The sequence below is a fragment of the Aotus nancymaae genome, unplaced genomic scaffold (assembly GCF_030222135.1).
Source record: "Aotus nancymaae isolate 86718 unplaced genomic scaffold, 86718_ANA_hifiasm-v0.15.2.pri h1tg000041l, whole genome shotgun sequence".
NCBI lineage: Eukaryota > Metazoa > Chordata > Mammalia > Primates > Aotidae > Aotus > Aotus nancymaae.
In genome coordinates this window covers 26241081-26257857 of record NW_026988455.1, presented here as the reverse complement: position 1 = coordinate 26257857, position 16777 = coordinate 26241081, and the positions used below count along the sequence as shown (strand labels likewise).

At 48.1% G+C, this 16777-nt stretch overlaps 1 protein-coding gene across 3 annotated transcripts in view; it reads left to right on the top strand.

Moving 5' to 3' along the window:
* DAPK1 (death associated protein kinase 1) overlaps nucleotides 1–16777 on the top strand; it is a 209378-nt gene that overhangs the window by 153330 nt on the left and 39271 nt on the right. For all 3 annotated transcript variants that reach the window (XM_012463619.2, XM_012463615.2, XM_012463628.3), the window contains 2 exons: nucleotides 3601–3699; nucleotides 14044–14121. In XM_012463619.2, the coding sequence (XP_012319042.1) occupies nucleotides 3601–3699; nucleotides 14044–14121 (177 nt within the window). The remainder of the gene's footprint in view (nucleotides 1–3600; nucleotides 3700–14043; nucleotides 14122–16777) is intronic.

The following is a 16777-nucleotide window of genomic DNA, read 5'->3' as shown; positions in this document are numbered from 1 at the left end:
TTCTAATCTTGCCAGGTCAGTTGTGTAAGTGGCTTAAGGGGAAAGCTAAATGTAGTATGAAGTAGCATCAAGACCTTGGCTAGAATCTAGAATCAGCTCTCCCCTTCTGAGCGGGGGAACGGAGGAGCTGAGATCTCATGGTGCTTTGCCCTAACCTAAAGAGGAAATGGTGTTCTTCCCAGTTCCACTCCATACCTAAATGCACAACTTCACTTGTTAAACACACTCTTTAAAAAATCCGCAAGACAGTCCCAGACTTTCATGTTTTGAAACAACTGGCTTATTTACTGGAAAAGTCTCACATTTTTCATGCGGCAACTATCTATAAGTAAAGTTGATAAACGCTGACATAAACTTACGTAATTACTGTATATGGCACAGCAGCTGTACGTAGGGGCCTTCTGTCGATGATTTTGTTATTGAATGAAGCTCAGCTGATGTGAAAATCATCAGTTCCAGTTTCAACCCCTTGGAATTGGCAGCAAAGTTCAGACCCTAATTCAGAGCCCATCTGGACATAAGTGTGCTGGCTGCACACAAGCTCAGCATCTCCGCCCCCGAAGACAGGCTCCCCAGGTTGGTTTTGATGCTCCCATAATTGGCACACCCTGACTTTGGGGGGCTTACAGCTTCTCCAGAAGGGTTGCTGTCAGGCTTGTTTTGCTATTTTTTTAAAAAGGAAAGGTGATGGGGGCTCTAGAAGGGCTTAAAAGAAGCACGGGAATATAACAGAAGGCATCGTTTCCCACCAAAACACATCCAGCTTTATAGAGACTCACTCAAGTAACTGTGAGCATGGGGTGGCACAGTGCAATCCCCATTCCACAAGGAGGCTGTTGCTCTTTCTCCATTGCCTGGTCTTGCCTTTTCCTTATCTGGATTAAATTCCTCCAGAAATAAAAATGGCCACTCAAATCCTACCCTGTCACCAGTACGTGTCAGAACCTCCTTGCTATCTTTGACGCTCATGCAGTGGAACAGACATTTCTGCATTCTTCCACTTTCTCATATGGAAATCAGGAGAGTGGCTGTTTAACTGGCCATATTAGAGAGCTTGGAAAGGAAAGGAAATAGATGGTGCAGAATGTATGGCCCCATTTGTCCCTCTTTGAGTTGTTGCTTCCCATAAGGGCAGACAGAAGGCATTTTTGCACATGCACGCATCTGGGAGGATGAGAGAGAACTCCCTGTCTGTCAGGTGTTTATTGAGGCCCTTCCAGGGCAGCACTGTGCCCAGCTGGAGGGAGGAACCTGTAGATGCCAAGGTGAATGGCTCTGCCCTCAGGCTGCTTTTAGGCACACTCACATTCAGATGTAACAGCATCTCATTGTCATTGCTGCTGTGATGGGCACGAGCTGCTCCAGAAACACAGAAGCAACAATTCAGATATGAAAGAAATCAGGGAAGGCTTTTCAGAGGAGATCCCTTAAGATGATCAGGGCTTTGACAGATGGAGAAGAGGGAAGCCAGCATGTCTGCTGTGGGCTGGTGCTGACACGCAGGGGGTGTGGGGTCGGTATTTAGAGAGGGGATTATGGGAAGGGAGAAAATGAAGCTGGAGACATTGGGTCCAGGTGGTGGCAGACCTGGAATTGAAGGCTAAGGAGTTTGGTGTCATTCTCTCCCAACGTGGGCCGGTCAACAGTGTCCATTTCCTCTGCCCTTTTCTTCATCACACTCTCTTCATCAGCTTTCTTCCCTTCTGTAAAACTGTGCATTGTACAACCAAAAGTACATCTCCCTTACGCTGCATCTTCCAAACATTTCACCCCGTCTTCAAAACCTTCCCTTTTCCTTCTCACATGAACTCTAGAATGCTTCAAAGCTTCATATCTGCTTTCTGCATTACTGCAGAAGATAATAATAAAGAAATATGAGTGCGTCCCACACTGCAGCAGTGTTTACACTGGCCAGGAATTGGAGCTGCCTAGCATCCACCCTCAGTGGCTGAATGAATCATGACAGCCACACAGTGGGTGCGATTCAGGCATTCACGAGAATGTGATCGCTCCAGTTACAGGCATGGAAAACTGTTCCCAATCTACTGTTAGGTGGACAAGGCAAGGGACAGAGTGGAAGTTGGGCTATGATCACATCTTGGCTGTTTAAATTAGTTCTCTCCTGTTGAGGATTCATAGATAAGCGCTCAGAAGGAAATGCACCAAAATGTTAAACAGGGACAGCACTGAGCCGGGCAGCTTGAGCTTGAGAGTAAGCCACGAAGCGGAGAAGGAGGGTTTTTATTTTGTATTATATGTTTTTCTATGGTGCTTGGATTTTTTTGTTTTTTGGGACACAGTCTCGCTCTGTCGCCAGTCTTGAGTGCAGTGGCACGATCTCAGCTAACTGCAACCTCCGCCTCCCAGGTTCAAGCAATTCTCTGCCTCAGCCTCCCGAGTAGCTGGGATTACAGGCATCTGCCACCACAGTTGGCAAATTTTTGTATTTTTAGTAGAGACAGGGTTTCACCATCTTGGCCAGGCTGGTCTTGAACTCCTGACCTCGTGATCAACCTGTCTTAGCTTCCCAAAGTGCTGGGATTACAGGCATGAACCACCACACCCTGGCCAGGCACTTGGATTTTAAAAAAGAACATATGTTAACTTTATAACAAAAACTGATATTTAAAAAGAAATAGCATAAAAAAAGACATTCCCAAACTTTCTTAGTTCACAACATCCTCAGGGGTTCAGTAATTTTTTTTCATGGTTCCTGTAGATCAAAAGTAATACACAACAACAGTTCTGTTCATTGAGTGGTTCAGTCCAAACGACTTAGTAACCACTTAGGTCCTAACAGCTTAGCAGCAGTTGAGAAAAATAATACACAGAAACGGAAAGAAAACTAATCTTTTCCTTCTTCCATGACCACATTACTTACAATCTGATGAGTGCTCCTGTTGGGCACTGCACTTCTGAAACCTTGACTCAGAGTAGACACGGCCTCATTTCCTGTCCACGGTGATTTCCTTAAGACTCTTCTTCTCAGGGCAGCCACCAGCCCCCTGCTGTGAAAGACATGATGTCATGGAATGCAAGGCAGTACAGTCCAATGATGACACTGCATACTTCAAGTGAGTGGTTCACCTGGTCTCAGAACCAGGTTCCTTATCAAAAACTGTAGATATTCCTGGGCACCCCTATGAATTCAGTGCAGCTCCCTGAGGTACCCTGGCACACAATTGGTGAACCACAGGCACAAACAGGGCTTATGGGCTTGTTCTGGAATTTCCACTCATCAGAATGTCTTCAATATCTGTCCTCCATGTCTTCTTCCCTGGCTGAGTCTAAATTTGAACGATGGTGCAGATCTTGCTGGAACTCTGGGCCTAGAGCCCTTGGCTCCTGCCTCCTTCAGGCCAGCACAGCAGGAAACTTACTTTAGTTATATTTGCAGTTATATTTTGAAGCTGCAAAATACTTGAAAAGGTTCTGCCTGGCTGGCCTGCCCCAGTGGCGAGCAAGTTTCAGGAGAAGGGAGGTGGCTTCTTCCTTCTTTCTGGTGGCCCCTGACCCCTTCCTTCACGTTGTGTCTCCGGAATGTCATCCTCAGCAACTGCACGAGAAGAACAACCTTTGGCCTTTTTTCTCTTTTCCCAGTATGGACGAACGCCTCTGCACCTTGCGGCCAACAACGGGATCCTGGACGTGGTCCGGTACCTCTGTCTGATGGGAGCCAGCGTGGAGGCACTGACCGCGGTGAGTGCCCACAGGGCTTCACGCAGGAGGGAGCTGCTGGGAGCTGTTGGGAGCCTCTGGCACCTCCAGGGCAGGAGGGACAGGGCTTACTTGGCAACTCCACATTGTAAAGCAGCCAGGCTGCTGTTGAGCCGCAGCTCCTCCGCCGCAGTGACACAGACATGTGCCCACACATGCCCAGCATAATGTCTCCTTAATGTTTGTCCTCTTCTGTCTCACCACCCCCTGCTCTGCCAGGGATTCTGCTGCTTCCCGCTGGCCTTTTTTGTGTCACACACCAGGGCCCCTGCCTGGTGGGATGTGTGTACTCCCCCTTCCTAAATACTCCCCTGCCCCAGTGCACCGGAGCCTCTGCCCTTTAGAAGGAGCTGGGGGAGGAAGAATCCTCGGTGGGTGTTGGGTGCAATCTCCACATGTGCCCCACAAGATGAGGCTGCCGGGTGCCATAAGCAGGAGTTGCTTACAGGGTCAGGCTTTGCAGAGTATTTTAAGTGAGATTTCTTCAGTTCCCTCCCTCCCTGCTCCCAGTGCCAGACCTAGCCCCTCCCTGATGAGGAAACCCTTTGATTCACATTTCATGAAATACCCAAGAAGAAAAATGCATCAGCTGATGAGGTATGGCTGCAGTTCTATGGCTGCAATGAAATAGCATCCGAGAGGTTGCTGGCCTGAGAGTAGGCTGACCATCCAGTTTTTGTGTGGGAGAGTCCTGGACTCGCAGATTACAACTTTGCTGACAGAGGGTGATTGTCTGAGGAGACCAAGTGGTGTTTTAATGTGGCAGCCAACCTCAGGCCCTCAGGCTGGAAGAGAGCCTCATTTCCTGGAGATCATCCAGAGGTTAGCACACCATGGCCCACGGGCCCTATCCCACGGCTGGGTTTTGTAAGTGAAGTCTTATTGGGACATAGCCATGCCTAAGGTTTGTATTGACCCTGGCTGCTTCCACACCAGGTGTCAGAGCTGAGCAGTTGTGACAGAGACCATGTGGCCCACAGAGCCCAAACAACTGACTTGCCTGGCCATTGATGGAAAGTGTTTTCTGACTGTTGGGCCTAGGATGTCACCTCCCCGAGTGCACTCATGTAGTCAGGATGTCATTCCCTCCCCAGAAGTAAAAGGTCTGCTCTGTGTGGTGGGGGACCCGGCTCTGTGCGTCCTCTGCAGGCCCAGTTATTACCAGTACTCCACATGGGATGGGGCCCCTTTCTAGGGCACCAGGTCACGCACTGCAAACGCACCCACCATACCTAACCCACATCACCCTGCTCTGCCCGACTTGCTAGATCCAGCGGCCATTGTCAACGTCAAGCCCTGCCCAGCCATGCTTGGGCGCAGGGTCTAGTTACTCCCTGATAGAACATTTATATGCATTTTCAAGACGAAGAAATATATTTTTTTCTATGTGTTGCCTCATGAAAGACCCAGCCAGGCCACTATTGAAGACGCCTGCAGCTGACGTTGCCGATTCCCGCAGTGCGGGCTGGGGCCGCTGAAATGTGCGGCCCCCTCTGCGGGGTCCCTCCGAAATTCTTGGCTCTTTCTGCCCTTCCCCACGACAGCTGCGCCCGTGATCCCCGCTTGGCGCCTCCTCAGGTCCCTCCGTGCACCTCCTCGCTCTCCCGCTTCCCACCGTAGAAGCGTCCTGTCCCCAGGCCCCTCCCACGGTGCCCAGAACCAGCCTCGGAGCCGCACCCGTCGCGCGCATTCCGCCGGCCATTCAGTCTCTCCGCACACACCGGGCGCGCCGATAGCGGGGAGGCCAGGGGGACAAGACAGGCGGGCGCCCCTCGGGAGACTTCTGGAAATGGGAGAGGGACGCTGACCCGAGAGTCACGGCTGTCAATTACAGTCACCGAATGGGACAGCGTGGTGACAGGAAGGAGCAGGTCCTGAGGGTGTGGACAGAGGCTGGGGGCGCCCCTGCGGGGGGCATCGCTGGAACCTGCAGGCCGGGTCCCCACCTCAGAGGGGCAGAGTCCCGGGAGAAGCGCCCGGTTCAGACCCGAGCTCGGCGGCCTACAGCGCCCTCCCGTGGTGGGAGCTCAGTGGCTGCAGCCGGCGCCGAAGCCCCGGAGCGGGGAGGGTGAGCAGAGCTGGATGTGTCCGGCCTTCCCCGCAGGGAACCGCGGCTTCCTCTCCCGCTGGGCCGGGGAGACCCCGGAGGGTCTTACTGAGGACGCCGCTCTCGGAAACGTGACTGCACCACGTCCCTCGGTTTAAGTTTCCTAACAGCCACATCGAAGAAGGAAAAAGAAACAGAGGAAATGAATGTCAATAAAATATTAGCACAAGATATGCAAATATTACCCTACTAACCTGTAAGTCAGTAAATTTATTGATTTATTATTTGTACGCATTTGTGGGGTACAAGTGCAATTTTCTCCATGTATATTACATTGGGGTGAAGTCAAGGTCTTTAGTGTGTCCATCACTGGAGCAAAGCACATTGTATGCACCGAACAAACTCCCATCCTCCAGGCCCCCCTCCTCTCACCCCTCCAAGTCCCCATTGCCCATCATTCCACACTCTCCTTCCCTGTGTACACATCATTTAGCACCCGCTTTAAGTGAGAGCATGTGTTATTTGGTTTTCTGTGTCTCAGTTGTTTCACTTAGGATAATGGCCTCCATTTCCATCCATGTTGCTGCAAAGGACATGAGTTCCTTTTCTTTTTCTTTTTTTTTTTTTTTTTTGACAATCTCTGTCGCCAGGCTGAAGTGCAGTGGCTCTATCTCGGCTTACTGCAACCTCTGCCTCCCAGATTCAAGCGATTCTCCTGCCTCAGTCTCCTGAGTTGCTGGTACTACAGGCCCACACCACCACACCCAGCTAATTTTTTAATTTTTAGTAGAGACGGGATTTCCCCATGTTGGTCAGGATGGTATCGATTTCCTGACCTTGTGATCCGCTGGCCTCAGCTTCCCAAATTGGTGGAGTTACAGGCGTGAGCCACCACGCCCAGCCTGATTTCCTTTTCTTAATGGCCAAGTAGCATTCCATTGTGTATATATACAACATTTTTAAAGTCCAGTCCTCTGTTCGATTTCCTACCTTTGCTACTGTGAATAGTCCTGCAGTAAACATACAAGTGCAGATATCTTTTTCATATAATGATTTATTTTCCTTCAGGTAGTTACCCAGTAGTGGGATTGCTGAAACGAATGGGGGTTCTATTTTTAGTTATTTGAGAAGTCGACATGATTCCACGACTGTTTTCCATAGAGGTTGTACTAATTTACATTCCCACCAATAATGTATAAAAGTTCCCTTTTCTCTGCATCCTCTCAAACATCAGGGTTTTTTTTTTTACTTTTTAATAACAGCCATTCTGATTGGTGTTAATATGATACCTCATTGTAGTTTTATCTTGAATATCTCTGATGATTGGTGATGTTGAACATGTTTTTCATGTATGTTGGCCATTTGTCTTCTTTTGAAAATGTCTCTTTATGTTCTTACTGCACTTCTAAATGAGACTATTTGAGCTTTTGTTGTTGTTGTTGTTGTCAAGTTGTTTGAGTTCCTGATACATTCCGGAATTAGTTCCCTGCTGAATGTAGAGTTTGCAGATATTTTCTCTCATTCTGCAAGTAGTCTGTTCACTATGTTGACTGTTTATTTTCCTGTGCAGAAGCTTTTAGTTTAACTCCTCTTTGTTTATTTTTAGTTTCGTTGCCTATGCTTTTGAGGTCTTCGTCATGAATTATGTGCCTAGACCAATGTTAGAAAAGCTTTCCCTGGGTTTTCTTCTCGTAGTTTTATAATTTAAGATCTTCTGTTTAAGTCTTTAATCTATCTTGAGTTGACTTCTGCAAATGATGAGAGAGAAGGATACAGTTTTAATTTTCTGCAAATAGATATCCAATTTTCCCAGCACTTTATGGAAAAGGTGTGTCCTTTTTCCGTTGTATGTTCCTATCAATTTTGTCAGAGAGAAGTTGGCTCTAAGTATGTGGCTTTCTTTCTGGGTTCCCTGTTCTGTTCCATTATCTTTTTTTCTGTGGGTACCATGCTGTTTTGGTTACTATAGCCGTCTAGTGTAATTTGGAGTTAGTCAGTGTGTTGTCTCTAGCTTTGCTCTTTTTGCTTAGGATTGCTTTGGCTATTTGAGCCCTTTTGTGGTTTCATATGAACTTTAGAATTGTTTTTTCTAATTCTGTGAAAAATGAGGGGGTATTTTGATGGGGATTGCATTGAATCTGTAGATTGTTTGGGGCAGTATGGTCGTCATTTCAACAATATCAATTCTTCCCATCCATGAGTACAGGATGTTTTTCCATTTGTTGTGTCATCTACAATTTGTTTCATTAGTGTTTCTTAGTTTGCCTCATAGAGATCTTTCACCTCCTTGGTTAAATATATTCCTAGTATTTTTGTTGGTAGCTATTGTAAATGGGATAGCCTTCTTGATTTGGCCCTTGGCTAGATCGTCATTGGTATATAGAAACTCTACTGATTTTTGTATGTTAATTTTGTATTCCAAAATTTTACTGAATTAACTTATTAACACTGAGAATTTTTTGGTGACATCTTCAGAGTTCTCTAGATACAAAATTATGCCATCAGCGAACAGGGATCATTTGACTTCGTCTTTTCCAATTTGGATGCCTTTATTTCTCTTGCCTAATTGAACTGGCGAAGACTTCTAGTATTCTTAAATTATTGAGATCTTTCACATTCTTTGGTTTACACGAAGCCTTCCTTCTGTGCACTCACAATGCATGCCTACTCTGCAGGCTTCAGGCTGAGTCAAGGCCTAGGGAGGGGCCTCTGGTCTTCCTGGAAGGCCCAGCACCCACGCCTTCCTCCCACCCTCCAGAAGCAGCTCCATCCTCCTCTACTTCAGAACCACCCCTGACCACCAGCAGCCCCTGCTGCCGTCTTCCCACTCAGCTGGGTCCTCAGCCGGGATGACCTGAACAAGTCTGCATATCCTATCCCCTCTTTGCCCTTGCCTCCCCAACTCCTGCAGCCTCCACTGTCTGTCTTCCACTCCACGTGACCCTCAGCAGAGTCCCCACTCACTTCCTAACAGCTCTTTCCTTCCAAACTTTCTTATCATAAAACAAAACATAGATGGAGAAGCACATGAACCAATATAAAGCTTAGTGACTTTCCACAAGACAAACACCCTTGAATTCCATGCAGGTCAAGCAGTAGAACTTTCCCAGCCACCCCGAAGCCCTCATGAGCCTGGCCCGGCTCTCACCCCGCCCCCTGTGAGCGCTCCCTGACTCGCAGCCAGCTCTTCCTTTCCCTCTGTCATCTTTCCACCCAAGCCCTAGCCGCTACCCGTGAGCCTCTTTCACTAGATAGCCCCAGGACTGGACACCCTTGGTGAAAAAGTCCCCGTGTCCTGCTTCTCCCCGGGCCTCTGCTTCCTGCTGGTCTACCCTGCAATCCACCCTCTCCCTGTCCATCCCCCCAGCCCTTGCTAGCCCCCAGACTTGCAGCCGCCCAACACGGAGGCCCATGTTCAGGTCTGCCCAAGTGCCAGCTTCACACAGCACCTTCAGTGGCCCCTGACCTCCCCATACCAGGTCCCCTCCCTCCAGTTCTGTGCCTCCTCCTCCCCAGTGTCCAACCTCTGCAAAGGGCTTCAGCACGCGTCTGTCACCCTGCCAGGAACACGAGAGCTCTCCTTACACTCTCCTCAACTGTTAACAGCCAGCCCGCAGCCTACTAAGTCTCCTCCCAATTCTCCATGACCACGAAGCACCTACCCCTCCAGCCCCCACCTGGTTAAGAGCATCACCCTGCAGTTCCTCCAAACCAGTCGGACTCTTAACCCACCCCTGCACTGTAGCCTCTTGCCCCTTAGACTGGTCCATCCAGCTCCATGTTTATCTTTCTAGAAATGCTAGCCACTCAGTGCGCTCCACTTTCACCTCCATCTGGGTCTCCTCTGCCTTCAGGATGTGACCTCTGCAGCCTCTGCCCAGCCCTCCTTTCCCCCCTGCACCCCTGCAGCTGTGGCCAGGTCCTGGGAAGCCCCTGCCAGCTCCCCTATCATGGAGTTGGCACCTGCTGTCCTTTCACCCTGGAGCTCCCTGTTTCCCCCTTCACTCCCCTGCGCATAGTGTGCCCACAGTGCCAGCACACACAGGCACACATCTCTGTGCCCACTTCTGCCCTGAGGCTACCTGATATGCTCTGCCTTCAGAGTGAAAGAGACTTGGAATGCCTGCTACGGGCATGTGGGCACACAGCCCATAACATTCATGGAGCATGCCATGGCACCCACTCATCCTCACTGTCAGCATTCACCTCCGCCCAGGAAACCTGCGTCCCAGCCTCTCCGGTGTGTGTGATTTACCCCTGTGGGCTGCGGGTCCCTTTGCCTTCCTTGCTCTATTGGAATCATATCCAGATTTCTCCTAGGAGGAGTGAGCCCTTGGGCAGGGATCACTGGGAATTCATTGCTGCCTCCTAAGTGAGCCCCCTGCTTCCACCCTGACCTGTCCACAGCCTGTTCCCCACAGATCTGCCTGGTCAAACGTAAGGCAGATCTTGTCCTCCTTGCTCAGATGCTCTAGGAGCTTCCCATGGGGGCCAGAGCCCTTCAAATGGGGGCCTCCCCAAGGAGCTGCCCCTGACATTGCCTCCCTACCTCCATCTCCTGCTCCTCCTCCTCCCCTCTTCCTCCGCATCAGCTGCATGAGCTTCCTTGACATTCTTCAAAAGTGCTGGCCATCCACTGCCCCCAGGGCCTTTGCACTTGCTGTTCTTGGGCCTGAGCAGCGCCTTCCCAGGTATCCATGTGATTTGCTCTCTCACCTTCTGCAGGTTTTGATGCAAACTTCACCTTTGCAGAGAGGCCTTTCTCTCCCCCACTCCCTTATTGCCACCAGGACTGCCCCTCATCTCCCCTGCCCCATTTTTCTTCATAGCACCTATCACCACCTGACCTAAGTGAGTATTTTACTCACCTATTTGTTTCTTGTCTGTCCTCCCCACTAGATTCTGGATCCCGTGAGGATAGAGTCTTTTGTTGGTTTTATTTACTGCTGTATCCATAGGCCTGTGCATAATAGGTGCTCAGTAAATACCTGCTAGATGAACGTACGAAGGAAGGAAGAAATGAATGATGCCATAGTCCAAGCAGGACATGGAATGTTTGTTGACCGAGTGCTAAGTAGATGAGCCCTTATAATTCTGTAGATTAACAAAAAATCCACATTTGTCCCCACACTATCTGAAGGTGTTTAAATGACTGTGTATCTTCGTTCAGAGCATCTTTTCATTGGGGGATACACAGATTGGTTTCCCTGTCAATGCCTGCCCTAGTTGAGACCCCATCTGTTCCATTGCAAGGCATATTACACGTGACACTAGAAGTCCTGACCGAGAGCACTTCCCCAGATGTCAGTAAGCAGTGTGACTGTGAAGGGCAGGCTCCTAAAACTGGCTGGCCTTTGGGGCTCTGGCTTCTTGAACACAGTAAGTGAAGTGGCCTTTCACCTTTCCATGGATTTCTTTCCATGTCATGCTGCCAACTTGGGAATCACTGCCTATAGTCTAGAATGTAGTGTGGGGGGCTGCTGACGCACAAAAGAGACACCCTAATTTCTAGACCCAACTCACCCTTCTGCAGCCACTTGGTCCCCAAGGCTCAGGTTGAGATGATGGACAGCTGGGTGCCGAGACACTTGGCCATCTTTCTGTATCTTTTCAATGCATGCACTTCATTGAGTCCATGAGCTCTGTTGGATAGGAGGAGGGCAGCAAGCGTTAGTGCTGCTTTTCAACCTCCATCAGGGTGTCCAGTAGAGCCGAGACCAAAATGCAGAGATCTGACTTCTACCCCTTTCCCTCTCAGACAGAAGGCCAGGTGTTAGGGCAAGTCTCAGCTCTTCTGTGAATAATTTCCAGCACTCCTGCTGCTTCTGTGCCTGGCACTGTGCGGCTTCTTTCCATTTGGTTTTCTCTCACCTGCTCAAGAACCTGTGCAGGGAGAGTTACATTTTCCATCTTCCAGATGAGGAAACCCAGGCTTGGGAAGGCCAAGTGACTGACCACATAGCCGGTGAAGGGTGGGTTCAGGACTTCAACCTGAGTCTTCTCCCAGCTTCAAACTGTCTCCACTGCACTGGCAGGCATTTCTGTTGAAAGTCCGAATAGTATCCTTTGAGCAACATGTTTTGCAAGCTGTAAAGTGCAGTGTAAATGTCAGGAACCATTTTTATCTTTTTATTTTTTATTTTTTGAGATGGAGTCTCACTCTGTCACCCAGGCTGGAGTGCAGTGGGGCAATCTCAGCTCACTGCAACCTCTGCCTCCTGGGTTCGAGCGATTCTCATGTCTCAGCCTCCTGAGTAGCTGGAATTACAGGCATGTGCCACCACACCCGGCTAATTTTTGTATGTTTAGTAGAGACAGCGTTTCACCGTGTTAGCCAGCCTGGTCTCAAACTCCTGACCTCAGATGATCCACCCACTTTGGCCTCCCAAAGTGCTGGGGTTACAGGCGTAAGCCACCAGACCTGCTGTGAGGAAGTATTGTTGATGGTGGTTCCCTTGACTTTGAAGAGGCTGAACAGTGAAGAGTTCAACCTGTCAGTGAAAAGTCTCTGCCCGTGTTATGTGCACGTCTGAGCTCTGCAAGAGGAGCGTCCTGTTCAGACGTATCAGGGGCAGGAAACTTCAGTCAAGGCTCAGATTTCCTCTAACTAGGGCAGTGGTTCCCAAACCTTGCTGCTGCACAGTATAATCACCTTGGAGCCCAGGATGTACCCCATACTGATGACAGCAGTGTCTGTGTGGGAGATGGGTGACAGAATATTTTTAAGTTTTACAGGTGATTCCAGAGTGTAGTGGAGAGCCCCTTCTCTTTATGGACTCTTCTTGTGTCCATAAAGAAACTAGAGCATTTGGCATGGATCCCTGGTTGGAGATGCAGTGTCTGATAAGGTACCTAATTCACCCCCAAAGCAAGCTTGAAACCCTCGCCTGCCCACTAGAGGATATTTCAGGACTTTAAGGGAGCAGAGAGAGACAGGCAGTCCTGATTGTGCAGCAAGCCTCCTCTGTAGCAGCCATCTGGACTTCAACCAGCAGCCTAAGGCAGTGGTCTCAGCAGGGTGATTTTGCCCCCCTCCGCCCCCGCCCCCTGCCGCCCCAGCGCTCCCCCTACCCCACAATTGGCAATGTCTAGACTGATTTTTGGTTGTCACAACTGGGAGTTAGGGTGCGCTACTGCCACCTAGTGTGTAGAAACCAGAGATGCTACTAAAATTTCTAAGAGGCACAAGACAGGCCCAACAACAGAGAATAGTCTGGTGCAAAATGTCAGTGTTGGCAAGACTGAGCAGCACTATCTGAATGGAACCCAAGGCATGACTCAGGGAGTGACTCGGGTTGAAGAACTGAGAGGTTGCTGTTAAATAGATTTCGGATATCCCTAAGCTTCTACAGGGATGCAACTTTGTTTTTGATAAGCATTGATAGATAAACCAAATCCTTGTTTTTTTATTTAAAAAAATTCTTTTTATTTTTTTAATTGCTTTTCATCTTTGTACTTTTGAATTTTTAGTGATCTCTAAAACTACAACAGAAAAGCCCCTACATGTCCCTTTCTGCCCAGTGGCAGGGGAACAGTGACAGTTTCTGCCTCCCAGGGGTGACTGCAAGGATTAAGGCTTGCAGAACACTGACACCTGGGTCTGGCACATATTATAAGGTGGTGTTCAATAAATCCTTGTTGTCATCATGCATATTCATGGTGTAGATACAGAAACAAATTTATTTAGTGTGAAACTGCAGCCTATGAAGTCTAAATGAAAAGCAAGCATAAAAGTGCTGTGAACTCTTATTTCCTTGTTTTCTGTTCACCAAACAATCTTTCAATCAAAATTGACTGTCAAACTAAGTATTTCCTTTGAAATGTACAGTCATTACCAGGAGTTAGCATCATGCAAGGACTGGGTTTGTTCCTGTGAGGACTGAAACGTGGTAGCTTGCACTAACTAGAATTTGGCACCTAATGAGAATCTTAACTGTCTCCCTAATTGGAGAGAGGGGTTCGGAACAGGGAGGAACCAGCCAGCTAAGGAGACTGTGGAGTTGTGATGAAACCTGTGGGCCTGCGAGGTGTCGCTGTTGGACAGGAAGACACCAGTGTGTATGTGCTTTGTTCCTGCTTCTTATCTTCCTGTCCTGGACAACCGAGTGAAATAAGGATCTCGCAGCCAGGGAAACACACTAGGACATGCTCTTTGTCCACTTGGCTTGCATCTCACACCTGCTATGCTTGTTTCTGCCTCAGACCCACGGAATTGGGGTATGGGACACACACAGCTCTCCTTTTTAGAGAAAAGAAACTAGTGCATTTTTCTCCAACAGGATGGAAAGACGGCAGAAGATCTTGCTAGATCGGAACAGCACGAGCACGTAGCAGGTCTCCTTGCAAGACTTCGAAAGGTGAGAAATTCTGTTTATGGGTCTGAAGTTCTCTATCCATGTTTATGTGAAAAATGCTCAGTCTTTTTCCTTATTTGAGAATGAAGAAAATGAGGCTCTAGACACCCAGGTCTTAGGAACAGAGTCCCTGTCCTGTGGTTTGTATGTCACTGGGTGCAAATGCATCAGCTCCCTATCTGTTTCCTTCTCTATTTGGACTTGGAAATCCTTTGGCCTTTTTGCAGGTGCTGTGCCTGGTTTCTGTCCTCCCACTCTCTCTGTAAGAACCACTCCCACCAGGTAGGGGGAGGGATGAGGACGCTGACTCTGCCTCTTTCCTTCTTAGGTTTGAGCTCCAAGATAGCTGTTAAGCTCCTGTTTATCAAACATTGTTGCATTGCTCTAAGGCTTAAAGAAATGAGACAAAAATAAGCAAAGGCAGGTGTACCCTTTCCAGCCTGCAGAGTAACGGTTGTGTCAGGAGACTTCACAATAGCCAATCCCTTCAATCCAGGTACTCTGTATTATTTATAATATAGTAATAAAAATTGGAAACATCAGATAACCCACAATAATGTCTAGTAAAAATCCCAACAGCCATAGGATAGAATGGCCTTGGCCTTTGAAAATTTTTTTTTTTTTCAAGACAGAATCTCGTTCCGTCACCAGGCGCCAGGCTGGAGTGCAGTGGCACGATCTCGGCTCACTGCAACCTCTGCCTCCTGGGTTGAAGCAATTCTTCTGCCTCAGCCTCCTGAGTAGCTGGGACTACAGGCGTGCACCACCATACCCAGCTAATTTTTGTATTTTTTAGTAGAGAGGGGGTTTCACCATGTTGGCCAAGATGATTTCAATCTCTTGACCTCGTGATCCACCCACCTTGGCCTCCCAAAGTGCTGGGATTACAGGCGTGAGCCACTGCGCCCGGCCTGAAATATTTTTAAGAAGTTTTACTAATAAGAGTTTAATGCTTGTGGGGGTTACTGGGCATCAAAGCAGTAGACAGATTGTATATACGTAATAATCTCTACTGTGTTAAAATACCTAGAAAAAAAATAGAAGTAATGCTTTTTGATTTTGCTATTATACTCAACATTTTCTTCTTTAAACATTACTGTATTTTAAAAATTTTTTTACAATAATAGTAATCATTTTCAAAAAGAACCAAACTATCTAGAAATAAAATGATAATTCAATTGGTTTAAGTGCTTGCTGAGAAGATAAGGTCCAAAATATGCTCCAGATATCCCACAAAGATCTTGCCGTATAGACTGAGAAGTGCCTGGGGGAGAAGTGGTGAGGTCATAACCTTCACAGCCCTGAAGTTTGAATTTTCTTTTTTTTTTTTTATTTTGATACGAAGTCTCCCTCTGTCACCAGGCTAGAGTGCAGTAGTGCAATGGCATGATCTCGGCTCACTGCAGCCTCCACCTCCCAGATTCAAGCGATTCTTCTGCCTCATACTCCCAAGTAGCTGGGACTACAGGCACACACCACCATGCCCAGCTAATTTTTCTGTTTTTAATAGAGACGGGGTTTCACCTTGTTGTCCAGGATGGTCTCGATCTCTTGACCTTGTGATCCACCCACCTTGGCCTCCCAAAGTGCTGGGATTATAGGCGTGAGCCACTGTACCCAGCCAAGTTTGAATTTTTATGCTTGTCCTGTGCTCTTGCCAGGGGCAGGGGGCCCACAGATTGGGAAAATTTCTTTCCTTGTGCAGAATATAGACTTGGAGAGACACACTTCACTGAAGTGCATATGCATATTAAAACCCCTTGGAGCTGACCTGGCAGGGGTAAAGTCATGGGTGATGGATTTTTACACCCTCCTGCTTTGGCCTCAAAGGCACTGAGCAGATGTTGGTAAACTCTGAGAGCAGCAATTCAGTCTCCCCTTTGTAAATCAGGTAAAATTTACCTAACCTTACTCAGCTGTTCATACCAGAAATTCATAAATTAAAATTACGGGCTTGGTGATTTCTCACTCTGTACCATTATGGACTGTGTCATTATGCCTGTGAATTTGGACTAGAAACTCAAGGGAAACCTTTTTGTTTACAAGCAAAATAATCAGGGGCAGGGGAGAACCTGTGAGTCATGGTTAGCAGTCAAGAATGAGCCTTTCCATAGAGTTTCCTAAGTTTAAAATTCACTATCTTTGAAGCAGAGGACCAGCCAAACCAAACACAGCACAAGTCCCAGTTTGCAATCTCTGGCTTTGCTGAATTGCACAGCACAGGTCCCTGCATTGCACACAGAATCTCATGTCCATAGGCTGGTATACATCAATTACCCATGCAGCATCCACTGATAGCAAAAAGAGAAGTCAAGTCTGGCTTTTGCACAGGCTAAAACCTGTTTTTCCTGTTAGTTATTAGGTCTCTATTATGGTACACTAGTAATTAGAAGGGTGAAAGACTTCTTCGACAGGCTTTTCTAAGTGCATAAGCCTGCTTGGTCAGATGTGCTCAGGTTTCCACACAGAGAGGCTGCAAACCAACCTGCAGTGCCTGGCACCTGGCTGGCATCCCTGAGTCCCCGTGCTGTACCCTCCCAGGTGTGTGAAGTCCTAGCTCAGCTCACACGCACCAACACGTCCACCACTACCGGCCCCTGAAAATCCACTTACCACATTCTCTCTCAGTGCTGTTTACCGTCTAAGAAACAGCATCATG